The sequence below is a fragment of the Plodia interpunctella genome, chromosome 7 (genome assembly GCF_027563975.2).
Source record: "Plodia interpunctella isolate USDA-ARS_2022_Savannah chromosome 7, ilPloInte3.2, whole genome shotgun sequence".
In the NCBI taxonomy this organism is placed as follows: Eukaryota; Metazoa; Arthropoda; class Insecta; order Lepidoptera; family Pyralidae; genus Plodia; species Plodia interpunctella.
In genome coordinates this window covers 37,226-65,110 of record NC_071300.1, presented here as the reverse complement: position 1 = coordinate 65,110, position 27,885 = coordinate 37,226, and the positions used below count along the sequence as shown (strand labels likewise).

Here is a 27,885-nt window from a genome sequence, read left to right as displayed (position 1 = left end):
AGTGTCTCCGCCCAGACCTCCGGCCAGCCAGCTACGCCTACCGGACTTGACGTAAGCAGCCCCCGTTGGGCCATAAAACGGATCGACAAGGAGCTGCTAAAGGAAGTGACGATAGTACAGGCCTGGGCGTCGGCACCTCCCGCTGAGCCTATAAACGTGGATGAGGAGGCGGAATGGTTTAGGGACACGTTAACCGCTGTGTGCGACGCGGCGATGCCCAGAGTACGGAGAGCACCGTCCCGACGGCAAGTATACTGGTGGTCCCAAGAGATTGCCCAACTCCGGCGAAGGTGCATATTTCGTCGCCGCCTCTATGCTCGTCATAGGAGAAGACGTCGCCGCACCGCAGATACAGCCGCTCGCGAGGCGGAACTCTACGAGGAGTATAGAGCGGCAAAGGAAGAACTCCAGGTGGCCATTCGCACTGCCAAAGACAGGGCGCGAGAAGAGCTATTGGCGACTCTGGACAGAGATCCGTGGGGGCGCCCCTACCTGTTGGTGCGGGGGAAACTTCGCCCATGGGCTCCTCCCCTAACCCAGAGTATGCCGCCACAACTGGTGAACGACGTGGTGAGTGCCTTATTCCCGACGGGTCGATCTGATTTTGTGCCACCGGCAATGCGGTTAAACGACTTAAATGAAGAGATTGGCACTGTTCCCCCCGTCTCCGAAGAGGAACTGGAAGTCGCGATAGGCAGGATGAAGAGGAAGAACACGGCCCCGGGTCCGGATGGTATCCCGGGTGTTGCGCTCGTGCTGGCCCTCGGGACTCTTGGGACCCGATTCCGTCAGCTCCTCACAGCCTGCCTAGAGCAGGGACGGTTTCCTATTAGGTGGAAGACGGGGAAACTGGTGCTCCTACGAAAAGAGGGTCGCCCGGCAGAGTCCCCCTCGGCCTATAGGCCAGTTGTACTGCTTGATGAGGTGGACAAAATGTTGGAAAAGGTGATTGCAGATCGAATCGTCGAGCATTTGAGCAGGGTGGGACCGGATCTTGCCGAGAACCAATTTGGCTTTCGCCGCTGTCGGTCGACGATAGACGCTATTTCTGGTGTCCAACGTTTGGCCAGTGAAGCGACGTCCCGGGGTGAGGTGGTGCTGGCGGTGTCTTTAGACATTGCAAACGCCTTCAACACCTTGCCCTGGGCTACCATAAGGGAGGCGCTGAAATACCATGGTGTGCCGGCATATCTTCGCCGAATTATAGACGCATACCTCAGTGACAGAGCGGTAGTCTACCCGGGCCTCAACGGCCCTGAACAGAGGCAAATGTCGTGCGGTGTTCCACAGGGGTCGGTCCTCGGACCGCTCCTGTGGAACATCGGCTACGACTGGGTCCTGCGCGGGACCGTACTTCCTGGTGTCGCGCTACATTGTTATGCCGACGACACCCTAGTCACCGTGCGGGCCAAATCGTATAGGCAGGCTGCTATGGTGGCCACTGCCGGAGTCGCTCAAATCGTAGGCCGAATAAGACGGCTGAGACTGGAGGTGGCCCTCCGCAAGTCGGAAGCCCTACTTTTTCATGGTCCTCGAGCGGCACCGACCTCTGACGCCCATATTATTGTGGGAGGGGTCCGTATCGACGTCGGGTCGACTCTCAAGTACCTCGGTTTAGTCCTTGACAGCCGATGGGATTTCAGGCGCCACTTTGATCTTTTGGCGCCCAAACTCACCAAGACGGCGGCTGCGATGTCCCGCCTCCTGCCAAACCTGGGCGGACCAAGCGTCGCATGTAGGAACCTATTTACGGGAGTGGTGAGATCGATGGCGATGTACGGTGCACCGATCTGGGGACCGAGTCTATCTGCCCGGAACGCGGCTGTTTTGCAAAGACCACAACGTCTGATGGCCATACGAGTCATTCGCGGTTATTGCACAGTGTCGGGTGAAGCAGCATGCGCCCTGGCGGGAACACCGCCCTGGAGTTTAGAGGCTAAAGCTCTCGCCCAGTTGTATACCTGGCGGCAGCAGATGTTGCAACAGGGTCAACCACAAGCACCGTCGGAGGTGAACGGGCAGAGGATGAGGTTGCGCAGCGTGACCATCGAGGAGTGGGACGAGAAACTGGCCCAGCCCAGCGCCGGGCAATACACCATCTCGGCCCTCCGTCCAGTACTGGCGGAGTGGGTAAATAGACGGCACGGCAGTCTCTCCTATAGACTGACACAGGTACTCTCGGGGCATGGCTGCTTCGGGAAGTACCTGTGTCGGATCGGCCGGGAGGAAAACGAGAGCTGCCATCACTGTGATGCCGAAACAGACACAGCTGCCCATACTTTGGCCGTTTGTCCGGCGTGGGAAGAAGAGCGGCAAAACACCGTCGCAACACTGGGCGCACAAGACCTCGAGCTGTCAACGGTGCTCGATAAAATGGTCGAAAGTGAAGCTGCTTGGCAGGCCGTCGCAGAGTTTTGTGAGGCTGTCATGGAGACCAAGGAGGAAGCGGAAAGAGTGAGAGAGGCGACGAGTACTGTACCATCTCGCCGAGCACGCAATGTGCGCCGTAGGAGGCGCGCAAATATGGACCTTAGACCACCATAAGGTCCGGCCTGCGGGCGCCGGACGGGGCAGTCCGACGCCTGATCAGCCACAGGCCAAGAAGGCGCGGGAGCACTGGTGTCCGGTGCGACCGCCCAACGAGACGGATGAGGAGTAAAGCTCCTAAATAGAAGAGGTCCGCGATGGTGGACCAAAGCTTTGCCGAGGCCGCGTTGTGCATGCGCGAGCGATCCCGCAGCCTCGGCCCGAAAGCCGAGAAGGACACCGTGTGGTTTTTAGTCCGTGCAAGTCGGACATACCCCGGCGCTATGCCCCGGCGCCGGGCACGCGGAGGCGTTTTCCACACGAGAAAAAAAAAAAAAAAAAAAAAAAAAAAAAAAAAAGGTTAGGTTAGGTTAGGTTAGGTTGGCACCCTGGAAACGGCAATCAATAACTCCCTACGGGGTCTTGTTGGTTGCTGGCCAATGTCCTGCAATCCTTTCCCTCCTTTCCCTCTGTCCTCATCCCATCCTTAAAGAGTCGGTCTGCTCCCGGTACTTCTCTCATAATGAGAGTCGACTGGCGATGCGGATCGCTCTATCCTTTCCCCCTTTTCCTTCCTTTCTTCCTCAGTCTGTCCGGTGGAGTAAACCACTCGAAAAATCAGTCGTTTGGGGTGGGATCGGGTAATTGAGCTTAGGTCAATGCTAGGGTGACCGCACACCTGAATTAAAAAAAGGAACGTTCAAAAAATGCAAGTCGTGAATAAAGAAAATCTACCCCAGGGTGGTACCGGCCGTACCGCGGTCGGAGAATCCACCCCGGTGTCTAATGACACCGGCTGCCCCTCGTATTCTGGGGGGGGCAATTTACGCCTTGCGCCTTCGGACGCAATTGTTGATGCAGTAGTAGGAGACGATGTGGTGGGAGATGAAGTGGTGGGAGACGAAGTGGTTGGAAAGAATGCGGGAGATGTTGTCGCACAGGTTTCGGACTCTGAAATGAGTGTTAAGAGTGCCAGTAGTGGTTGCGGACAGTCCCGCTTCTTCAGGAAACGGCGGAACACGGAGAGCCCGGAATTGAGTTCTGCGACGGATGAGGATAATCCTCCACAGGCGCGCGCTCAGCGCGGTAAGAGAGGTAGAGGAAGACCGCCGACAACCGGCGAATGTATTGGCCTCGGGAAGGCAAGGGAGGCTCTTCAGGCTACTCGTCGTGCCGAGTTTCTGAAGGTCCGCATCGGTGAGGAGGATCGGCAGTTGGCTGAAGCCGCCAAAAAGGTGGCGGTCAGGAGTGAGAGGGCAGCGTCACGCGCCTCCACTCGGTCTGAGGCGGAATTCGAGCCGGAAGACCTAACTGCCGGGTCTATAGAGGAGAGGCTGAACAACTCTGTTGCGGCAATAAGAGCGGTTGGGAAGATGTCCAAAGGCCTGAAGGGCACCGCCCAGAAGACCCTCAAGGATGCGGCAGCCTCAATTGAAGACTTAGCACATGAGCTAATGGAGAGATGTACCTCCAGCGAGACGCGCCGCTTGCAGGCGGAGAACGCTCGCCTAAAACAGGAGATGGCTGACCTTCGTCAAGAGTTAGACGAGATTCGAACGGAGGTCTACAAGTCGAAGCGCTCAGCTCAGCCTGAGACTGAAGCGCCGCGGGACACGCCAGCACTGGAGAAACAGCTGACGAGTCTCCTTAAAGAAGAACTCGGTCGATTCAGGGAAGAGGTCCTTACGAAAGTAAACTTTTTGGAGGGGAAAGTCCTCAGACCCACATTGGCCTCTGACCGGGGCAGCAAAGGTAGAGCTCCAACTATGGCCACGTTTGCCGAGAAGACAGCGGCCAGGCCGACTTTGGCAGAGACTCCTGTGGAACAGGTATCGCAGGCGGTCGACATCCCGCCCTCTCAGCCGAGTACAAGCACAGCCCCAGCTAAAACCAAGAAGGCTAAAAGGAAGAAGGCCAAGTCTTCCAAGACTGCACCTGATGCGGCCGCGGCAGCTGCCCCACAGCAAGCGGAAGAGGGTGCCTGGCAAACTGTGGGTCAAAAGAAGTCCCAAAAGAAGGCCACTAGAAAAGAGGCCCAGAAGAAGAAACGGCAGGAAGCCAGGCTTCGCCCGCCCCGGTCAGCAGCGGTTGTCTTGACCCTGCAGCCGCACGCTTCTCAAAATGGCGTGACATATGAGGAGGTGTTGGGTCGAGCAAAAAGTCAGGTGGATACTGTGAGCTTGGGTATCGAGGGCATGCGGTGCAAGGTCACGGCCACTGGTGCCCGCCTCTTGCAGGTGCCCGGCAGTTCTAGTGGCCCCCTAGCCGACGCCTTGGCCGACAAGCTGAGGCAAGCCCTGAATCCGGAGGAAGTGAAGGTCTCCAGACCTGTAAAGCGGGTAGACCTGCGAATATCTGGCCTGGATGATTCCGTGACTAGGGAAGAGCTGACAGCAGCACTGGCCAAGGCTGGAGCTTGCTCTGAGCTGGACCTGAAAGTAGGCGAGATTCGTCGTGCACCGCGTGGTATGGGGACCTCGATTGTAGCGTGCCCGGTGACTGTGGCTAAAAAGCTGGAGGATGGCCGTCGGCTCCTAGTTGGCTGGGTGTCTGCCAGTGTTAAGCTGTTAAAGCAAAGGCCGATGCGCTGCTACAGATGCATCACGGGTGAGCATGTGGCGACGCAATGCAATTCTGCGGTAGACTGTAGTGGCCTCTGTTTCCGATGTGGCAAACGAGGCCACGAGGCCAGGACGTGTTCTGCGGCGCCCCATTGCCCCGTATGCGCGGAGGCCAATAAGCCCGCCGATCATGCAATCGGCAGTAAACTATGTAAGGCAGCCAATAAGAAGACGGGCAAGACACCCAAAAAGGCCCCAGCCTCTCGGCCTAAAATACCCCCCACCGAATCGTCACAAGGTGTGGAACCTTTTGAGATGGAATGTCCATAATGTCTCAAAGTACGACATTCTTGCAGTGCAACATCAACCACTCTGCCAGAGCACAAGACCTTTTGTGTCAGAGCATGGCGGAGTGGGGTGTCAAAGTGGCGATAGTTGCGGAGCCATACTTTGTTCCGCCTCGTGACGATTGGGTGGGGGATGCTAGCTGCTCGGTGGCCATCATCTCGTCGTCTTCCTCAGGCTCGCAATTCCCTGAAAACATCACCAGGGACGACGGGTTTGTTGCAGCGCGGATAGGGGATTGCATAGTGGTCGGCGTGTATTTTTCGCCCAACAGGGCTCTAGCCGACTATGAGGCATTTCTCAGCCGTTTAGGATCTGTCGTGGTCAGCAGCCATCCTCGCCCCGTGATCGTGGCCGGGGACTTCAACGCCAAGTCCTTGGCGTGGGGTTCCCCGGTTGCGGACGCGAGAGGCGAGCTAGTTGAGGAATGGGCGTTGCAACTCGGTCTCACACTCATGAACCGGGGAACGACCCACACTTGTATTCGACAAAGGGGTGGCTCAATCGTTGATCTAACGTTCGCCAGCCCCTCCCTATCTCGACGAATTGCGGACTGGCGGGTTGTTGAGGAGGTGGAGACGCTCTCTGACCACCGGTATATTCGGTTCAGTGTCTCCGCCCAGACCTCCGGCCAGCCAGCTACGCCTACCGGACTTGACGTAAGCAGCCCCCGTTGGGCCATAAAACGGATCGACAAGGAGCTGCTAAAGGAAGTGACGATAGTACAGGCCTGGGCGTCGGCACCTCCCGCTGAGCCTATAAACGTGGATGAGGAGGCGGAATGGTTTAGGGACACGTTAACCGCTGTGTGTGACGCGGCGATGCCCAGAGTACGGAGAGCACCGTCCCGACGGCAAGTATACTGGTGGTCCCAAGAGATTGCCCAACTCCGGCGAAGGTGCATATTTCGTCGCCGCCTCTATGCTCGTCATAGGAGAAGACATCGTCGCACCGCAGATGCAGCCGCTCGCGAGGCGGAACTCTATGAGGAGTACAGAGCGGCAAAGGAAGAACTCCAGGTGGCCATTCGCACTGCCAAAGACAGGGCGCGAGAAGAGCTATTGGCGACTCTGGACAGAGATCCGTGGGGGCGCCCCTACCTAATGGTGCGGGGGAAACTTCGCCCATGGGCTCCTCCCTTGACCCAAAGTATGCCGCCACAACTGGTGAACGACGTTGTGAGTGCCCTATTCCCGGCGGGACGATCTGATTTTGTGCCACCGGCAATGCGGTTAAACGACCTCAATGAAGAGATTGGCACTGTTCCCCCAGTCTCCGAGGAGGAACTGGAAGTCGCGATAGGCAGGATGAAGAGGAAGAACACGGCCCCGGGTCCGGATGGTATCCCGGGGGTTGCGCTCGTGCTGGCCCTCGGGACTCTTGGGACCCGATTCCGTCAGCTCCTCACAGCCTGCCTAGAGCAGGGACGGTTTCCTATTAGGTGGAAGACGGGGAAACTGGTGCTCCTACGAAAAGAGGGTCGCCCGGCAGAGTCCCCCTCGGCCTATAGGCCAGTCGTACTGCTTGATGAGGTGGACAAAATGTTGGAAAAGGTGATTGCAGATCGAATCGTCGAGCATTTGAGCAGGGTGGGACCGGATCTTGCCGAGAACCAATTTGGCTTTCGCCGCCGTCGGTCGACGATAGACGCTATTTCTGGGGTCCAACGTTTGGCCAGTGAAGCGACGTCCCGGGGTGAGGTGGTGCTGGCGGTGTCTTTAGACATTGCAAACGCCTTCAACACCTTGCCCTGGGCTACCATAAGGGAGGCGCTGAAATACCATGGTGTGCCGGCATATCTTCGCCGAATTATAGGCGCATACCTCAGTGACAGAGCGGTAGTCTACCCGGGCCTCAACGGCCCTGAACAGAGGCAAATGTCGTGTGGTGTTCCACAGGGGTCGGTCCTCGGACCGCTCCTGTGGAACATCGGCTACGACTGGGTCCTGCGCGGGACCGTACTTCCTGGTGTCGCGCTACATTGTTATGCCGACGACACCCTAGTCACCGTGCGGGCCAAATCGTATAGGCAGGCTGCTATGGTGGCCACTGCCGGAGTCGCTCAAATCGTAGGCCGAATAAGACGGCTGGGACTGGAGGTGGCCCTCCGCAAGTCGGAAGCCCTACTTTTTCATGGTCCCCGAGCGGCACCGACCTCTGACGCCCATATTATTGTGGGAGGGGTCCGTATCGACGTCGGGTCGACTCTCAAGTACCTCGGTTTAGTCCTTGACAGCCGATGGGATTTCGGGCGCCACTTTGATCTTTTGGCGCCCAAACTCACCAAGACGGCGGCTGCGATGTCCCGCCTCCTGCCAAACCTGGGCGGACCAAGCGTCGCATGCCGAAACCTATTTACGGGAGTAGTGAGATCGATGGCAATGTACGGTGCACCGATCTGGGGACCGAGTCTATCTGCCCGGAACGCGGCTGTTTTGCAAAGACCTCAACGTCTGATGGCCATACGAGTCATTCGCGGTTATTGCACAGTGTCGGGTGAAGCAGCATGCGCCCTGGCGGGTACACCGCCCTGGAGTTTAGAGGCTAAAGCCCTCGCCCAGTTGTATACCTGGCGGCAGCAGATGTTGCAACAGGGTCAACCACAAGCACCGTCGGAGGTGAACGGGCAGAGGATGAGGTTACGCAGCGTGACCATCGAGGAGTGGGACGAGAAACTGGCCCAGCCCAGCGCCGGGCAATACACCATCTCGGCCCTCCGTCCAGTACTGGCGGAGTGGGTAAATAGACGGCACGGCAGTCTCTCCTATAGACTGACACAGGTGCTCTCGGGGCATGGCTGCTTCGGGAAGTACCTGTGTCGGATCGGCCGGGAGGAAAACGAGAGCTGCCATCACTGTGATGCCGAAACAGACACAGCTGCCCATACTTTGGCCGTTTGTCCGGCGTGGGAAGAAGAGCGGCAAAACACCGTCGCAACACTGGGCGTACAAGACCTCGAGCTGTCAACGGTGCTCGATAAAATGGTCGAAAGTGAAGCTGCTTGGCAGGCCGTCGCAGATTTTGGTGAGGCTGTCATGGAGACCAAGGAGGAAGCGGAAAGAGTGAGAGAGGCGACGAGTACTGTACCATCTCGCCGAGCACGCAATGTGCGCCGTAGGAGGCGCGCAAATATGGACCTTAGACCACCATAAGGTCCGGCCTGCGGGCGCCGGACGGGGCAGTCCGACGCCTGATCAGCCACAGGCCAAGAAGGCGCGGGAGCACTGGTGTCCGGTGCGACCGCCCAACGAGACGGATGAGGAGTAAAGCTCCTAAATTGAAGAGGTCCGCGATGGTGGACCAAAGCTTTGCCGAGGCCGCGTTGTGCATGCGCGAGCGATCCCGCAGCCTCGGCCCGAAAGCCGAGAAGGACACCGTGTGGTTTTTAGTCCGTGCAAGTCGGACATACCCCGGCGCTATGCCCCGGCGCCGGGCACGCGGAGGCGTTTTCCACACGAGAAAAAAAAAAAAAAAAAAAAAGGTTAGGTTAGGTTAGGTTAGGTTTGCCCGGTCGGGACGAGGGGGGGCGGCAAGGGTTCCCCAGGTGGAATATGGCAAGTCTCGACAGGGACCTGGCTGAAGAGGCTGCCATGATTATCGAATGGAGAGAACCCACACCAAGCCGGTCCCTTGGTGTGGAGGAAAGGGCAATAGGCTTTCGCGTGTCACTCACTGAGGTGTGTGACGCATCCATGAGGAGGTCCGGCCCGTTGCCTGCAAAGGCGCGGGTTCACTGGTGGTCGGAGGACATTGCTGAACTCCGACGTCTCAGTAACCGCGCCCGTCGTAACTACACCCGATGCAGGCGGCGACGGAACTGGGTAGCTGGAGAGGAGGAGCGACTCCATGCTGCCCTCCAGGAGGCTAAAAAATCCCTGTCGATGGCAATCACTAAGGCTAAGGAGGAAGCCCACGAGGCGTTTCTGGCCACACTCGACAGGGACCCGTGGGGGAGGCCATATAGGGTAGTGCGCAACAAGATGCGCCACGCCCCCCCCACAGCCTCCTTAGAGCCGGATCTCCTTAATAGGATTCTCGAAGGCCTATTCCCAACGGCCCAAACATTCGTTCCTCCGAGAATGTCGGCCCCTGAGCGGGAGTCCATCACGACGGAAGTGCCACCGGTGACGACTGAGGAATTTGACCAGGGAGTAGCGCGCCTAATGGCCTGCAAAAAGGCCCCTGGCCCAGATGGCGTCCCTGGTCTGGTTCTACCGGTGGCCTTAAAACACCTGGGGAGCCGTCTCAGACAGCTCTTTGATGACTGTTTGTCATCAGGACGGTTCCCCAAACCGTGGAAGGAGGGCAAGCTCTGCCTACTCAGGAAGGAGAGCCGGCCCGAGGACTCCCCCTCGGGGTGGAGGCCCCTACTGATGCTGGATGAAACCGGGAAAATGCTAGAACGCATTGTGGCCAACCGGATCATCCAGCATCTGGAAAATGTCGGGCCCAACGTGTCGCACCGCCAGTACGGATTCAGAAAAGGGCGGTCGACCGTTGACGCGATAGGGGCCCTCCGAATATTCTCGGAGGACGCAATGGAACGGAAGGGAGGGGCCGTGGGTGTCTCGCTGGACATAGCGAATGCCTTCGGCTCCCTCCCATATGAGGTAATAGAGGAGGCACTCAAATACCATGGGGTGCCCCTCTACCTCAGGAACCTCGTAGGGCACTACCTTACTGAGAGGGTGGTGCTCTACGAGGACAGAGAAGGCGTAAAATCCAAGGCGATGACCTGCGGTGTTCCCCAGGGGTCTGTTCTAGGGCCTCTGCTATGGAACATCGGCTTCGACTGGGCCATCCGCGGGGCCCTGCTCCCCCGGATGACTGTCATCTGCTATGCAGATGACACGATGGTGGCCATCTGGGGAGAGAAGCTGGAGAGCACCCTCAGGGCAGCCGCAGTCGCAGCAGACCTGATGGTCACCCGCGTCAGGCTGCTGGGGCTCAGGGTGGCCCTCAACAAGTGTGAGGTCATCGCCTTCGGAAGCAGGGGATGGAAGCCGCCTGAGGGCGCGTCCATATCCATCGGTGGGGAACGAGTCCAGGTGAAACCGCATATCAAGTACCTAGGTATCATCCTGGACTCACGCTGGAACTTCCGGGAGCACTTCAAACGACTGGCTCCCCGGATAGTCGGTGCTGCGTCGGCCATGGGCCGGATGCTGCCCAATGTTGGAGGGCCCAGTGCCCCGTGCCGCAAGCTATATGCGGGTGTAACCCGAAGCATGGCATTGTACGGGGCACCAATCTGGGCAGATAGGCTCTCCAAAGCCAACGTGGCCCAGCTGCGGAGGCCACAGAGAGTGGTGGCCAATCGCATAGCTCGGGCCTACGTAACGGTGGCATGGGCGGCGGCGTGTGCACTGGCTGGCACCCCACCGTGGGATATGGACGCTAAGGTTCAGGCGGAAGTATATTGGGAGCGGGCAAGGAGGCGAGCTGTGGGGGAAAGGCCCGCCCCAAGAGAATTAAGGACTGTCCGTCAGTTGGCCGTAGACAGGTTGAAAGAGCGATGGCGAGTAGAGCTGGAAAACTCCCCGTATGGTGTTCGAACCATCGGGGCGCTCCTCCCATCGCTCGAGGAATGGATGGAAAGAACGTACGGCCAACTGACGTACAGGATGACGCAGGTGATGACCGGACACGGGTGCTTCGGTCATTACCTGCACAGAATAGGAAAGGAGGAAACCCCGGTCTGTCATGAGTGTGGGGAGCCGGATGACACGGCCCAACACACTCTGGCAGACTGCGGGAAATGGACCGAGGAGAGGGTGGCCCTAGCAGTGGCCCTAGGAGGAGGAGGCCTGGATCTCTCGCTGCACAACGTCATCAGCAAGATGTTGAGCGGCGAGGGACGCTGGGATGCAGTATACTCCTTCTGCGAAACGGTAATGTCGCAGAAGGAGGCTGCTGAAAGGGAGCGCGAGGCACGAGCGCATGCCCCTCCCCATCGGCGAGGACGAAGAGGCAGGCGGCGGGCACAATATGCCCATCGTCTGCTAGGATAGTGCCGTGAGGCAACGCCGGGGGGCGTCGTGGTAGAATGTTCGCGATCCCATGGCGCCCCCAATAACGGCCGGTGCGGAAACGCCGCAGGGGGGTTTAGTGGGTAGTCCGGGCTAGGCCTGGGAGTCCCACACTCCCCGGGAACAGTGTCCCCGGGGGCCGGTGCCTAAATGCATTCCCCCCTGCGAAAAAAAAAAAAAAAAAAAAAAAAAAAAAAAAAAAAAAAAAAAAAGGTTAGGTTAGGTTAGGTTAGGTTAGGTTAGGTTAGGTTAGGTTTGCTGGGGGGCGTCGTGGTAGAATGTTCGCGATCCCATGGCGCCCCCAATAACGGCCGGCTAGGCCTGGGAGTCCCACACTCCCCGGGAACAGTGTCCCCGGGGGCCGGTGCCTAAATGCATTCCCCCCTGCGAAAAAAAAAAAAAAAAAAAAAAAAAAAAAAAAAAAAAAAAAAAAAAAAAAAAAAAAAAAAAAAAAAAAAAAAGGTTAGGTTAGGTTAGGTTAGGTTAGGTTAGGTTAGGTTAGGTTAGGTTAGGTTAGGTTAGGTTCGGGTTTTCCGCTGCCCGGCATACGACCCTCCGGGTTGAAGGCGCACGATGTGTTCCGTGCGCCTCCCCCTTTTGGACGGAGAGTGCGAGCTCGGTGAAGCTCCCCCCGTAAGGGTTCGCTCCATTCCCCTTCCGTTTTGGAAGGGCGAATGAGAGAGGAACACCATTATAGCCGCGTCGGAGTCGTGGAGGTTTGTTGTTCCCATAACTCCGACAAAAGCGGCCGAGTATGAACACCGGGTGGTTTTTTAGTGGGTTCATGCCCCACATACCCGTCTGGCTTCCCGCGGCTAGACGGCAAGACGAAGGTCTTTTTCCACTCGAAAAAAAAAAAAAAAAAAAAAAAAAAAAAAAAAAAAAAAAAAAAAAAAAAAAAAAAAAAGGTTAGGTTAGGTTAGGTTAGGTTAGGTTAGGTTAGGTTAGGTTAGGTTAGGTTAGGTTAGGTTGGGGTGCTACTGTCAGGAAACCTCCACGTTGGCTCGATGATTTGAAGGTTTGCTTCTGTCACTTGATCTTTGATTCGGTGATAGCGGCGGCTGACAAGTTATTGGGCTGGTGCACCCTGGGCGACGGTTAATAACTCCCCGTTTAGGGGTCTTGTTAGCCGTTGGCAAATGTCCTGGCAACTGGTGGTGGGTTACCCATGTCGGGTAACCCAGGTTGGAGAGCCAATTGGCTCAGTGGCTGTGAGAGAAGGGGGCTAAGCCCTCTACTCTTACAGCCGTGGTAGGGGTCGCGGGGGAAGAGGAGGGGTTGGTATTACGGTGCGCCGCTCTCCCTATCCTCCGCGACCAGGCGCGGCCATGGCGCAAACATGGTGGTCGGTGGGGCCGCAGAGGAGGAGGACTGCCGGTATTACGGTGCGCCGCGGTCCCTATCCTCTGCGGCCGAATGAGGCGCGGCCATGGCGCAGGCATGGTGGTCGGTGGGGCCGCAGAGGAGGAGGACTGCCGGTATTACGGTGCGCCGCTGTCCCTATCCTCTGCGGCCGAATAAGACGGAGAGCCGCTGCCTCCGGTCTGCTTCCGGACTGGATGGCGTGCGGCTCGCCTTGGTGGTTGGGGGCGCGCCTGCGGGCGCCCCCCCTGAATCGGTGGGACAGAGGTCCCACCCGGCGGCAGGGGTCCTCCAGATGTCGGAGGGCCTCTGAGAGTGGAGAGTCCGGTCTCTGGTGAAAGAGACCGGCCAGTCGCTGAGGCGCCTTGTGCTAGTTAGATCCGAGGCGCCTCTTTGTAAAGCGGCCGATGGCATCCGCAGGGGTTTAGTGGGTAGTCTGGGCCGTTTGCCCAGGAGTCCCACACTCAGTGCGTAAATGCATTCCCCTGCGAAAACAAAAAAAAAAAAAAAAAAAAAAAAAAAAGGTTAGGTTAGGTTAGGTTAGGTTAGGTTAGGTTAGGTTAGGTTAGGTTAGGTTAGGTTAGGTTAGGTTAGGTTAGGTTAGGTTGGGGAACCACCCCACAGTGCTTGCGTCCACGTCGCGTTCCCCGGGCAACGTCGCGTCCTAACCACCGTAACGGAGTGGTTAGGCCGACGGCTAAAGTGCACTGTGCAGAAGGAGCAATTTGCGAACTGTGAAGAATGTCGTCTAATGACCAAATAATGAGGGACGCCCGCGGGCGTTTCCTGAAAAAAGGCCCTTCTCAGGGCCACCCAAAAGGCCCTTCTCAGGGCCACCCAAAAGGCCCTTCTCAGGGCCACCCAAAAGGCCCTTCTCAGGGCCACCCAAAAGGCCCTTCTCAGGGCCAAACAAAGGGAAGGGGGGAAATGGAATGTTCAGGGTCTGAACATTCCGCTGGGGAGGAAACTGACGGGAGTGGCCTCGCTGTGGGCCAAGAGAGGATGGGGAGCCTGTTGGGAAGTGCGGGCTCCATCACCTCGTTGTCGGAGTCGGTGCTGGGCAACAAGCGCCTCTATTCTGAGGTGGCGACTGGTTCCGGCACCGACACTGAGGTCGGTGTGCCACGAGCACAATCAGTGGCGAAGAGGGGCAAGGCTCGGGGTGCCTCGCACCTGACGAGGGCCCGGGCTGAAGCGAGGAGGAGTCAAGAGGAGGATGCCGAGGCTTCCTTCTCGGCCTCTCTAGGGGCTCGGGCCTTCCGGAGGGGAGGACCCCTGAATGGTGGGGACGATGATGTGGTGGTGGCCCCCATTGATGCGCGGGACTTTGGGGCCATGGGTGCTGATGGACTCATGGCCACTGCGGTGGAGAGGCTGGGTATTATAACCAGCCTCGTCGGGAAGACTGCCGCCCTCAAGGGGGGCTTCAACTCCAAAATTATGCGGGCCTCCTCGGATATCAGGGATATCGTGGACACCCTGGTGGCGCGCAGCGAGTCGGACGAAGTTCGACGCCTTAAGGCCGATAATGGTCGCCTCCAAAGGGAGGTGGCCATTATGAAGGCTGAGGTCGCTGCGCTCCGCCGGGGGTTCGAGGAGGCCCGCCGTGAGGCTGCTCAGGCTGCGCGGACGGTACAGCGGCAGGCAGCTCCAGTGGAGGATGAGCTGGAGCAGAGGATGGCCAGATTAATTGATGGCCGTCTGGCAGCGCTAGGACTGGCTGGATGTCCTCGGAGTGCCACTCGTCCACCTCTGGCGGGTGACAACTCCGAGGTGGCGAGGGCTGCAAGGACGGCCATTGAGGAGGCCTCCGGCCTGGGTCCGGCGCCGCGGCTTGAGCAGCCGGTGGAGTTGGAGGTTCGGGCCCCTGCACGCCCGGCCTCTGAGAGGCGGGGTTGTAAGGGGGTAGGTGCTGGGGGAGCGACAGAGTGGGGGCCCTTCGGGCCGTCGACCTCAACAGCTGTGGTCGACGAATGCCCGGAGCTCCCCTGGGTCGAAGTCCGGGGGAGGAGGGGGAAGGGGAAGGGCGTGGGAAAGAAGTCCCAGCCCAAACCTGCGGAGCGACCGGCGGCGGCCCCAACAAAGGCCACTGCAACGGCGCCCAAGGCACCCCCCAGGGCGGCGCCAGCGAGGGCGGCCAAGCTGTCGGCCCCTAGCTCCTCGGCTGTAATTCTCAAGTTACAGCCAGAGGCAGCGCAAAAAGGGGCCACATACAGCTCCGCCCTCCTCAAGGCCGAGCAGGCGGTGAGCCTGGAGGGGCTAGGAATCGGCTCGCTTCGGATTCGCCCGAGTGCGACCGGAGCGAGGCTAATCGAGGTCTCTGGCCCCTCCAACTCAGACAAGGCAGATGCGCTTGCATCGGCCTTGAAGGCGGCCCTTTCCGGCGTCGCGGACGTTTCCAGGCCCGTCAAAACCGCGGACTTCCGCGTGACGGGCCTGAATGATGCGGCAACGGCGCAGCGGATAAAGGCTGCGGTCGCGCAAGCCGGGAGCTGCACGGAGGACCAGGTCTGGGTGGGTGAAATCCGCTCAGACTGGCGGGGCTCTGGCTCTGCCCTGATGCGCTGCCCGGTCACGACGGCTAAAAAGCTGATCGAGGCGGGCAGCCTCACGGTAGGCTGGAGTCGAGTGCAGCTCCGGCACCTGGAGGCGCGCCCCATGCACTGCTACAAGTGCATGGGGAAGGGGCACACCGCATCACTGTGCCCCTCGCAGACGGACCGCAGCCGGCTCTGCTATAGGTGCGGGGAGGCAGGGCATTTGTCCGCCTCCTGCACAGCGGAGCCCCGCTGCGCGGTATGCCGCGACGCCGGCAAGCCGGCGGGCCACGTGATGGGGGGTAGGGCCTGCAACCCACCCCCGATCCGAGGGAAAGGGCCGTCCCCTCCTCCGCGCGAGGGAAGGCAAGGGGAGGCGCCAGTCGGCCAAATGGAGGAGTGATGGGGGTCACCTTCCTCCAGGCCAACCTCAACCACTCCGCTAGGGCGCAGGATCTCCTCCTGCAATCCATGGCGGAGTGGGATTTGGATGTCGCGGTGGTCGCGGAGCCGTACGCGGTTCCCTCCCTGCCTCACTGGGCGGGGGATCTGGATGGCCTCGTGGCCATCGTGGCTAGGCCTGGTGCCGCCCCTCCCCTCGCGATTAAGAAGAGAGGGAACGGCTTTGTGGTGGCGGTTCGGGGAGAGTACGCCATAATTGGTGTTTACTTCTCCCCGAACCGGGATTTGCCGGCCCTGGAGCGGTTCTTGGATGCCCTGGGGCCGGAAATAAGGCGGTTAGCGCCCCTAAAGGTCTTCGTGGCCGGTGACTTCAACGCCAAATCAACGGCGTGGGGGAACCCGGCCACGGAGCCCAAGGGGCGAAAGGTGGAAGAGTGGGCGCTGGCCGCGGGGCTGTCTCTCCTAAACAGGGGGACAGCCCACACGTGCGTGCGACGGACGGGCGGATCGGTGGTGGACTTGACGTTCGCCACCCCCTCCGCCGCGCGCTCCGTGTCGGACTGGAGGGTGGAAGGGGGGGTGGAGACACTCTCGGACCACTTGTATATTCGGTTCGAGGTGTCGGCCGCCCCCCAATGTCAGGCGGCATCATCGTCCCGGGTGCGCAGCCGGTTCCCGCGCTGGGCCCTTACGCGGCTTGACCGGGAGCTGGCGGAAGAGGCGGCCATCGTCGGCCGCTGGAGCCTCCCGCCTCTAGACGGAATGGGGGTGGACGACGCGGCTGACCGTCTCGGCGACGCTTTCACAGCGGTGTGCCGGGCGGCCATGCCAAGCGTAGGTCGAGCCCCCCCTAGGCGGGCGGTCTATTGGTGGTCGGCGGAGATTGCCGCCCTTCGCGTCGCCTGCAACGCGGCCCGAAGGGCCTATAGTCGAAGCAGGCGGCGCAGTCCCCGGGACGAGGAGAGGGATGGTCAGCTGTATGCGGTGTATGTGGAAAACCGTAAGGAGCTGCAGCTGGCCATCGGTCGGGCCAAGGAGGAAGCCTTCGAGGAGCTGGTGGAGGGTATCGAAAGAGACCCATGGGGCCGGCCGTATAAGTGGGCGCGAGACAAATTGCGCCCACAGGCGACCCCGCTAACGGAGACCCTTCAGCCAGCTCTGCTGGGGGAGATTGTCGGGGATCTATTCCCCGGCAATCCGCGAGGGTTTTCTCCTCCGAGGATGGCCCGACAGCCGCCTGACGCGGAGGGAGAAGAGGTGGAGGCGGATCCGCCTCCCGTCACCGACGTCGAAATGGAGGTGGTCCTCGACCGCCTCCAGACAAGGAAGAGGGCACCGGGTCCAGACGGGGTGCACGGGAAAGTGCTTGCGCTGATTCTCGTGCACCTCGGGGAGGAGTTTCGGGGGCTGCTCAACCGCTGTCTGCGAGAGGGGCAGTTCCCGAAATTATGGAAGGAGGGCCGGCTCTGCCTTATTCCGAAGGGGAGCCGGCCCTTGGACTCGGCTTCGGCGGTGCGACCTCTGGTCCTGCTGAGCGAGGCTGGGAAGGCCCTAGAGAGTGTTGTGGCCTCTCGCCTCGTTCGGCATGTGGAGGAAGGCCCGGGACCGCGTCTCTCTGACGTGCAGTACGGATTCCGGGCCAAGAGGTCCACCATCGACGCCCTCAGGCGTCTGCGGTCGGTGACGGAGGAGGCGGACAGAGAAGGCGAGGTGACCCTGGCGACGTCGTTAGACATCGCCAACGCCTTCAACAGTATCCCGCACTGTGTAATACGGGAGGCGCTCCGGTACTTCGGAGTGCCCTCGTACCTGCGGGGGCTGTTGGGGGCGTACCTGGAGGAGCGGGTCGTCCTGTACGAGGACAGGGGAGGTCAAATGGTCCGACGGGGCGTCGGGTGCGGTGTCCCGCAGGGGTCGATTCTCGGCCCTATCCTGTGGGACATCGCATACGATTGGGTCCTGCGGTGCCGGCTTCCCCCCGGGACGGGTGTCATCTGCTATGCGGATGACACTCTCTTCACGTCCCGGGGTGCGAATTTCGGTGAGGCGGCGCGGCTGGCCGAAACGGGCCTCGCCCTTTTGGTCGGCCGCATAGAGAGGTTGGGGCTTCGGGTCCGACTGGATAAGACCGAAGTCCTCCTCTTCCGCGGGGCCCGGACGCGAGGACCTCCCCCAGGGGCGCGCCTCCAGGTGGGTCATGAGGAGTTGAGGGTGAGTGCCCAGATGAAATACCTGGGCCTCATCCTCGACGGGAGATGGTCCTTTGTCCCCCACTTCCGAGAGCTGGGGCAAAGGATCATCAGGACGGCTGCGTCGCTGGGCCGACTCCTGCCCAATCTGGGTGGGCCCAGCGACGCTGTACGGAAGCTGTACTCCGGCGTGTGCCGGAGTATGGCGATGTACGGCGCCCCCGTTTGGGTGGACGCCCTTGCCGCGGAGAATAAGCGCCTTCTCCGGCAGGCGCAGAAGGTGATCGCGGTAAGGGCGATACGGGGGTACCGTACAGTGGCGTTCTCTGCGGCCACAGCCCTCGCGGGCGACCCGCCGTGGGAGTTGGTGGCGGAGGTGCTCGCCGAGGTTTACCACTTTGTGGCGAACAGGAGGGAAATCGGCGAGCACCCCTCGCCTGAGATGGTCCGGCGGGTCCGCTTGCGAGGGCAAGCGGAACTCATGCGGAGGTGGGAGGCAGACCTGGCGCGGGCAACGTACGGTGTACGCACAGTGGAGGCCCTGCGCCAGGTCCTGGAGAGATGGATGTTGAGGCGGCGCAAGCCTCTCACCTTCCGCATGACGCAGGTGCTCACCGGGCATGGCTGCTTCGGTGAGTACTTGCACCGCGTGGCCCAGCGGGAGACCGAGCCGGTCTGCCACGATTGTGGCGAGGCTCGAGACACTGCTCAACATGTTCTAGAGCAGTGTCCCAGGTGGAGTCGGCAGCGCCACGATCTGGTGGCAGTGCTCGGTGGAGTGGATCTGTCGCTCCCGAGTGTCGTCAATGCGATGCTCGGGAGTGACGGAGCCTGGGCGGCAGTGGCCTCCTTCTGTGAGACTGTTATGTCACAGAGGGAGGCCGAGGAAAGGAACCGCGAGGACCACCCCCTCGCGGAGCCGATCCGCAGAAGGCGGACGGGGGTGCGACGCAGGCGCTACCTTGCGCGCCTGCAGGCGCCCCCCTAAATCGGTGGGACTAGTCCCACCCGACGGCAGGGGTCCACCAGGTGTCGGTGGGCCCCTGAGAATGGTGAGTCCGGTCTCTGGCGAAAGAGACCGGCCAGTCGCTGAGGCGTCTTGTGTTAGATAGATCCGAGGCGCCTCCCTGTAAAGCGGCCGATGGCACCCGCAGGGGTTTAGTGGGTAGTCTGGGCTGGATAGCGGCCCAGGAGTCCCACACTCAGTGCGTAAATGCATTCCCCTGCGAAAACAAAAAAAAAAAAAAAAAAGGTTAGGTTAGGTTAGGTTAGGTTAGGTTAGGTTAGGTTAGGTTAGGTTAGGTTAGGTTGGGGTGCTACTTGTCAGGAAACCTCCACGTTGGCTCGATGATTTGAAGGTTTGCTTCTGTCACTTGATCTTTGATTCGGTGATAGCGGCGGCTGACAAGTTATTGGGCTGGTGCACCCTGGGCGACGGTTAATAACTCCCCGTTTAGGGGTCTTGTTAGCCGTTGGCAAATGTCCTGGCAACTGGTGGTGGGTTACCCATGTCGGGTAACCCAGGTTGGAGAGCCAATTGGCTCAGTGGCTGTGAGAGAAGGGGGCTAAGCCCTCTACTCTTACAGCCGTGGTAGGGGTCGCGGGGGAAGAGGAGGGGTTGGTATTACGGTGCGCCGCTCTCCCTATCCTCCGCGACCAGGCGCGGCCATGGCGCAAACATGGTGGTCGGTGGGGCCGCAGAGGAGGAGGACTGCCGGTATTACGGTGCGCCGCTGTCCCTATCCTCTGCGGCCGAATGAGGCGCGGCCATGGCGCAGGCATGGTGGTCGGTGGGGCCGCAGAGGAGGAGGACTGCCGGTATTACGGTGCGCCGCTGTCCCTATCCTCTGCGGCCGAATAAGACGGAGAGCCGCTGCCTCCGGTCTGCTTCCGGACTGGATGGCGTGCGGCTCGCCTTGGTGGTTGGGGGCGCGCCTGCGGGCGCCCCCCCTGAATCGGTGGGACAGAGGTCCCACCCGGCGGCAGGGGTCCTCCAGATGTCGGAGGGCCCCTGAGAGTGGAGAGTCCGGTCTCTGGTGAAAGAGACCGGCCAGTCGCTGAGGCGCCTTGTGCTAGTTAGATCCGAGGCGCCTCTTTGTAAAGCGGCCGATGGCATCCGCAGGGGTTTAGTGGGTAGTCTGGGCCGATTAGCTGCCCAGGAGTCCCACACTCAGTGCGTAAATGCATTCCCCTGCGAAAACAAAAAAAAAAAAAAAAAAAAAAAAAAAAAAGGTTAGGTTAGGTTGGGGTGCTACTGTCAGGAAACCTCCACGTTGGCTCGATGATTTGAAGGTTTGCTTCTGTCACTTGATCTTTGATTCGGTGATAGCGGCGGCTGACAAGTTATTGGGCTGGTGCACCCTGGGCGACGGTTAATAACTCCCCGTTTAGGGGTCTTGTTAGCCGTTGGCAAATGTCCTGGCAACTGGTGGTGGGTTACCCATGTCGGGTAACCCAGGTTGGAGAGCCAATTGGCTCAGTGGCTGTGAGAGAAGAGGGCTAAGCCCTCTACTCTTACAGCCGTGGTAGGGGTCGCGGGGGAAGAGGAGGGGTTGGTATTACGGTGCGCCGCTCTCCCTATCCTCCGCGACCAGGCGCGGCCATGGCGCAAACATGGTGATCGGTGGGGCCGCAGAGGAGGAGGACTGCCGGTATTACGGTGCGCCGCTGTCCCTATCCTCTGCGGCCGAATGAGGCGCGGCCATGGCGCAGGCATGGTGGTCGGTGGGGCCGCAGAGGAGGAGGACTGCCGGTATTACGGTGCGCCGCTGTCCCTATCCTCTGCGGCCGAATAAGACGGAGAGCCGCTGCCTCCGGTCTGCTTCCGGACTGGATGGCGTGCGGCTCGCCTTGGTGGTTGGGGGCGCGCCTGCGGGCGCCCCCCCTGAATCGGTGGGACAGAGGTCCCACCCGGCGGCAGGGGTCCTCCAGATGTCGGAGGGCCCCTGAGAGTGAAGAGTCCGGTCTCTGGTGAAAGAGACCGGCCAGTCGCTGAGGCGCCTTGTGCTAGTTAGATCCGAGGCGCCTCTTTGTAAAGCGGCCGATGGCATCCGCAGGGGTTTAGTGGGTAGTCTGGGCCGATTAGCTGCCCAGGAGTCCCACACTCAGTGCGTAAATGCATTCCCCTGCGAAAACAAAAAAAAAAAAAAAAAAGGTTAGGTTAGGTTCACGGAGGACCAGGGGAACCACCCCACAGTGCTTGCGTCCACGTCGCGTTCCCCGGGCAACGTCGCGTCCTAACCACCGTAACGGAGTGGTTAGGCCGACGGCTAAAGTGCACTGTGCAGAAGGAGCAATTTGCGAACTGTGAAGAATGTCGTCTAATGACCAAATAATGAGGGACGCCCGCGGGCGTTTCCTGAAAAAAGGCCCTTCTCAGGGCCACCCAAAAGGCCCTTCTCAGGGCCACCCAAAAGGCCCTTCTCAGGGCCACCCAAAAGGCCCTTCTCAGGGCCACCCAAAAGGCCCTTCTCAGGGCCAAACAAAGGGAAGGGGGGAAATGGAATGTTCAGGGTCTGAACATTCCGCTGGGGAGGAAACTGACGGGAGTGGCCTCGCTGTGGGCCAAGAGAGGATGGGGAGCCTGTTGGGAAGTGCGGGCTCCATCACCTCGTTGTCGGAGTCGGTGCTGGGCAACAAGCGCCTCTATTCTGAGGTGGCGACTGGTTCCGGCACCGACACTGAGGTCGGTGTGCCACGAGCACAATCAGTGGCGAAGAGGGGCAAGGCTCGGGGTGCCTCGCACCTGACGAGGGCCCGGGCTGAAGCGAGGAGGAGTCAAGAGGAGGATGCCGAGGCTTCCTTCTCGGCCTCTCTAGGGGCTCGGGCCTTCCGGAGGGGAGGACCCCTGAATGGTGGGGACGATGATGTGGTGGTGGCCCCCATTGATGCGCGGGACTTTGGGGCCATGGGTGCTGATGGACTCATGGCCACTGCGGTGGAGAGGCTGGGTATTATAACCAGCCTCGTCGGGAAGACTGCCGCCCTCAAGGGGGGCTTCAACTCCAAAATTATGCGGGCCTCCTCGGATATCAGGGATATCGTGGACACCCTGGTGGCGCGCAGCGAGTCGGACGAAGTTCGACGCCTTAAGGCCGATAATGGTCGCCTCCAAAGGGAGGTGGCCATTATGAAGGCTGAGGTCGCTGCGCTCCGCCGGGGGTTCGAGGAGGCCCGCCGTGAGGCTGCTCAGGCTGCGCGGACGGTACAGCGGCAGGCAGCTCCAGTGGAGGATGAGCTGGAGCAGAGGATGGCCAGATTAATTGATGGCCGTCTGGCAGCGCTAGGACTGGCTGGATGTCCTCGGAGTGCCACTCGTCCACCTCTGGCGGGTGACAACTCCGAGGTGGCGAGGGCTGCAAGGACGGCCATTGAGGAGGCCTCCGGCCTGGGTCCGGCGCCGCGGCTTGAGCAGCCGGTGGAGTTGGAGGTTCGGGCCCCTGCACGCCCGGCCTCTGAGAGGCGGGGTTGTAAGGGGGTAGGTGCTGGGGGAGCGACAGAGTGGGGGCCCTTCGGGCCGTCGACCTCAACAGCTGTGGTCGACGAATGCCCGGAGCTCCCCTGGGTCGAAGTCCGGGGGAGGAGGGGGAAGGGGAAGGGCGTGGGAAAGAAGTCCCAGCCCAAACCTGCGGAGCGACCGGCGGCGGCCCCAACAAAGGCCACTGCAACGGCGCCCAAGGCACCCCCCAGGGCGGCGCCAGCGAGGGCGGCCAAGCTGTCGGCCCCTAGCTCCTCGGCTGTAATTCTCAAGTTACAGCCAGAGGCAGCGCAAAAAGGGGCCACATACAGCTCCGCCCTCCTCAAGGCCGAGCAGGCGGTGAGCCTGGAGGGGCTAGGAATCGGCTCGCTTCGGATTCGCCCGAGTGCGACCGGAGCGAGGCTAATCGAGGTCTCTGGCCCCTCCAACTCAGACAAGGCAGATGCGCTTGCATCGGCCTTGAAGGCGGCCCTTTCCGGCGTCGCGGACGTTTCCAGGCCCGTCAAAACCGCGGACTTCCGCGTGACGGGCCTGAATGATGCGGCAACGGCGCAGCGGATAAAGGCTGCGGTCGCGCAAGCCGGGAGCTGCACGGAGGACCAGGTCTGGGTGGGTGAAATCCGCTCAGACTGGCGGGGCTCTGGCTCTGCCCTGATGCGCTGCCCGGTCACGACGGCTAAAAAGCTGATCGAGGCGGGCAGCCTCACGGTAGGCTGGAGTCGAGTGCAGCTCCGGCACCTGGAGGCGCGCCCCATGCACTGCTACAAGTGCATGGGGAAGGGGCACACCGCATCACTGTGCCCCTCGCAGACGGACCGCAGCCGGCTCTGCTATAGGTGCGGGGAGGCAGGGCATTTGTCCGCCTCCTGCACAGCGGAGCCCCGCTGCGCGGTATGCCGCGACGCCGGCAAGCCGGCGGGCCACGTGATGGGGGGTAGGGCCTGCAACCCACCCCCGATCCGAGGGAAAGGGCCGTCCCCTCCTCCGCGCGAGGGAAGGCAAGGGGAGGCGCCAGTCGGCCAAATGGAGGAGTGATGGGGGTCACCTTCCTCCAGGCCAACCTCAACCACTCCGCTAGGGCGCAGGATCTCCTCCTGCAATCCATGGCGGAGTGGGATTTGGATGTCGCGGTGGTCGCGGAGCCGTACGCGGTTCCCTCCCTGCCTCACTGGGCGGGGGATCTGGATGGCCTCGTGGCCATCGTGGCTAGGCCTGGTGCCGCCCCTCCCCTCGCGATTAAGAAGAGAGGGAACGGCTTTGTGGTGGCGGTTCGGGGAGAGTACGCCATAATTGGTGTTTACTTCTCCCCGAACCGGGATTTGCCGGCCCTGGAGCGGTTCTTGGATGCCCTGGGGCCGGAAATAAGGCGGTTAGCGCCCCTAAAGGTCTTCGTGGCCGGTGACTTCAACGCCAAATCAACGGCGTGGGGGAACCCGGCCACGGAGCCCAAGGGGCGAAAGGTGGAAGAGTGGGCGCTGGCCGCGGGGCTGTCTCTCCTAAACAGGGGGACAGCCCACACGTGCGTGCGACGGACGGGCGGATCGGTGGTGGACTTGACGTTCGCCACCCCCTCCGCCGCGCGCTCCGTGTCGGACTGGAGGGTGGAAGGGGGGGTGGAGACACTCTCGGACCACTTGTATATTCGGTTCGAGGTGTCGGCCGCCCCCCAATGTCAGGCGGCATCATCGTCCCGGGTGCGCAGCCGGTTCCCGCGCTGGGCCCTTACGCGGCTTGACCGGGAGCTGGCGGAAGAGGCGGCCATCGTCGGCCGCTGGAGCCTCCCGCCTCTAGACGGAATGGGGGTGGACGACGCGGCTGACCGTCTCGGCGACGCTTTCACAGCGGTGTGCCGGGCGGCCATGCCAAGCGTAGGTCGAGCCCCCCCTAGGCGGGCGGTCTATTGGTGGTCGGCGGAGATTGCCGCCCTTCGCGTCGCCTGCAACGCGGCCCGAAGGGCCTATAGTCGAAGCAGGCGGCGCAGTCCCCGGGACGAGGAGAGGGATGGTCAGCTGTATGCGGTGTATGTGGAAAACCGTAAGGAGCTGCAGCTGGCCATCGGTCGGGCCAAGGAGGAAGCCTTCGAGGAGCTGGTGGAGGGTATCGAAAGAGACCCATGGGGCCGGCCGTATAAGTGGGCGCGAGACAAATTGCGCCCACAGGCGACCCCGCTAACGGAGACCCTTCAGCCAGCTCTGCTGGGGGAGATTGTCGGGGATCTATTCCCCGGCAATCCGCGAGGGTTTTCTCCTCCGAGGATGGCCCGACAGCCGCCTGACGCGGAGGGAGAAGAGGTGGAGGCGGATCCGCCTCCCGTCACCGACGTCGAAATGGAGGTGGTCCTCGACCGCCTCCAGACAAGGAAGAGGGCACCGGGTCCAGACGGGGTGCACGGGAAAGTGCTTGCGCTGATTCTCGTGCACCTCGGGGAGGAGTTTCGGGGGCTGCTCAACCGCTGTCTGCGAGAGGGGCAGTTCCCGAAATTATGGAAGGAGGGCCGGCTCTGCCTTATTCCGAAGGGGAGCCGGCCCTTGGACTCGGCTTCGGCGGTGCGACCTCTGGTCCTGCTGAGCGAGGCTGGGAAGGCCCTAGAGAGTGTTGTGGCCTCTCGCCTCGTTCGGCATGTGGAGGAAGGCCCGGGACCGCGTCTCTCTGACGTGCAGTACGGATTCCGGGCCAAGAGGTCCACCATCGACGCCCTCAGGCGTCTGCGGTCGGTGACGGAGGAGGCGGACAGAGAAGGCGAGGTGACCCTGGCGACGTCGTTAGACATCGCCAACGCCTTCAACAGTATCCCGCACTGTGTAATACGGGAGGCGCTCCGGTACTTCGGAGTGCCCTCGTACCTGCGGGGGCTGTTGGGGGCGTACCTGGAGGAGCGGGTCGTCCTGTACGAGGACAGGGGAGGTCAAATGGTCCGACGGGGCGTCGGGTGCGGTGTCCCGCAGGGGTCGATTCTCGGCCCTATCCTGTGGGACATCGCATACGATTGGGTCCTGCGGTGCCGGCTTCCCCCCGGGACGGGTGTCATCTGCTATGCGGATGACACTCTCTTCACGTCCCGGGGTGCGAATTTCGGTGAGGCGGCGCGGCTGGCCGAAACGGGCCTCGCCCTTTTGGTCGGCCGCATAGAGAGGTTGGGGCTTCGGGTCCGACTGGATAAGACCGAAGTCCTCCTCTTCCGCGGGGCCCGGACGCGAGGACCTCCCCCAGGGGCGCGCCTCCAGGTGGGTCATGAGGAGTTGAGGGTGAGTGCCCAGATGAAATACCTGGGCCTCATCCTCGACGGGAGATGGTCCTTTGTCCCCCACTTCCGAGAGCTGGGGCAAAGGATCATCAGGACGGCTGCGTCGCTGGGCCGACTCCTGCCCAATCTGGGTGGGCCCAGCGACGCTGTACGGAAGCTGTACTCCGGCGTGTGCCGGAGTATGGCGATGTACGGCGCCCCCGTTTGGGTGGACGCCCTTGCCGCGGAGAATAAGCGCCTTCTCCGGCAGGCGCAGAAGGTGATCGCGGTAAGGGCGATACGGGGGTACCGTACAGTGGCGTTCTCTGCGGCCACAGCCCTCGCGGGCGACCCGCCGTGGGAGTTGGTGGCGGAGGTGCTCGCCGAGGTTTACCACTTTGTGGCGAACAGGAGGGAAATCGGCGAGCACCCCTCGCCTGAGATGGTCCGGCGGGTCCGCTTGCGAGGGCAAGCGGAACTCATGCGGAGGTGGGAGGCAGACCTGGCGCGGGCAACGTACGGTGTACGCACAGTGGAGGCCCTGCGCCAGGTCCTGGAGAGATGGATGTTGAGGCGGCGCAAGCCTCTCACCTTCCGCATGACGCAGGTGCTCACCGGGCATGGCTGCTTCGGTGAGTACTTGCACCGCGTGGCCCAGCGGGAGACCGAGCCGGTCTGCCACGATTGTGGCGAGGCTCGAGACACTGCTCAACATGTTCTAGAGCAGTGTCCCAGGTGGAGTCGGCAGCGCCACGATCTGGTGGCAGTGCTCGGTGGAGTGGATCTGTCGCTCCCGAGTGTCGTCAATGCGATGCTCGGGAGTGACGGAGCCTGGGCGGCAGTGGCCTCCTTCTGTGAGACTGTTATGTCACAGAGGGAGGCCGAGGAAAGGAACCGCGAGGACCACCCCCTCGCGGAGCCGATCCGCAGAAGGCGGACGGGGGTGCGACGCAGGCGCTACCTTGCGCGCCTGCAGGCGCCCCCCTAAATCGGTGGGACTAGTCCCACCCGACGGCAGGGGTCCACCAGGTGTCGGTGGGCCCCTGAGAATGGTGAGTCCGGTCTCTGGCGAAAGAGACCGGCCAGTCGCTGAGGCGTCTTGTGTTAGATAGATCCGAGGCGCCTCCCTGTAAAGCGGCCGATGGCACCCGCAGGGGTTTAGTGGGTAGTCTGGGCTGGATAGCGGCCCAGGAGTCCCACACTCAGTGCGTAAATGCATTCCCCTGCGAAAACAAAAAAAAAAAAAAAAAAGGTTAGGTTAGGTTAGGTTAGGTTAGGTTAGGTTAGGTTAGGTTAGGTTAGGTTAGGTTGGGGTGCTACTGTCAGGAAACCTCCACGTTGGCTCGATGATTTGAAGGTTTGCTTCTGTCACTTGATCTTTGATTCGGTGATAGCGGCGGCTGACAAGTTATTGGGCTGGTGCACCCTGGGCGACGGTTAATAACTCCCCGTTTAGGGGTCTTGTTAGCCGTTGGCAAATGTCCTGGCAACTGGTGGTGGGTTACCCATGTCGGGTAACCCAGGTTGGAGAGCCAATTGGCTCAGTGGCTGTGAGAGAAGAGGGCTAAGCCCTCTACTCTTACAGCCGTGGTAGGGGTCGCGGGGGAAGAGGAGGGGTTGGTATTACGGTGCGCCGCTCTCCCTATCCTCCGCGACCAGGCGCGGCCATGGCGCAAACATGGTGATCGGTGGGGCCGCAGAGGAGGAGGACTGCCGGTATTACGGTGCGCCGCTGTCCCTATCCTCTGCGGCCGAATGAGGCGCGGCCATGGCGCAGGCATGGTGGTCGGTGGGGCCGCAGAGGAGGAGGACTGCCGGTATTACGGTGCGCCGCTGTCCCTATCCTCTGCGGCCGAATAAGACGGAGAGCCGCTGCCTCCGGTCTGCTTCCGGACTGGATGGCGTGCGGCTCGCCTTGGTGGTTGGGGGCGCGCCTGCGGGCGCCCCCCCTGAATCGGTGGGACAGAGGTCCCACCCGGCGGCAGGGGTCCTCCAGATGTCGGAGGGCCCCTGAGAGTGAAGAGTCCGGTCTCTGGTGAAAGAGACCGGCCAGTCGCTGAGGCGCCTTGTGCTAGTTAGATCCGAGGCGCCTCTTTGTAAAGCGGCCGATGGCATCCGCAGGGGTTTAGTGGGTAGTCTGGGCCGATTAGCTGCCCAGGAGTCCCACACTCAGTGCGTAAATGCATTCCCCTGCGAAAACAAAAAAAAAAAAAAAAAAGGTTAGGTTAGGTTCA

The 27,885-nt window shown here is 61.0% G+C and overlaps 2 protein-coding genes across 2 annotated transcripts; both read left to right on the top strand.

Annotated features, from left to right (window-relative positions):
* The first annotated feature begins 3,233 nt into the window (after nucleotides 1–3,233).
* LOC128671399 (uncharacterized) lies at nucleotides 3,234–5,417 on the top strand. The gene has a single exon (XM_053747848.1). It carries the CDS (start codon nucleotides 3,234–3,236, stop codon nucleotides 5,415–5,417), a length of 2,184 nt encoding a protein of 727 aa, XP_053603823.1.
* An 18,045-nt stretch (nucleotides 5,418–23,462) lies between these two features.
* LOC128671490 (uncharacterized) lies at nucleotides 23,463–24,110 on the top strand (the record flags this gene model as incomplete). The annotated part of the gene is made up of 1 exon (XM_053747977.1): nucleotides 23,463–24,110. A coding segment is annotated over exon 1 (648 nt), but the record flags the coding sequence as incomplete, so codon positions are not given.
* Nucleotides 24,111–27,885: the final 3,775 nt, after the last annotated feature.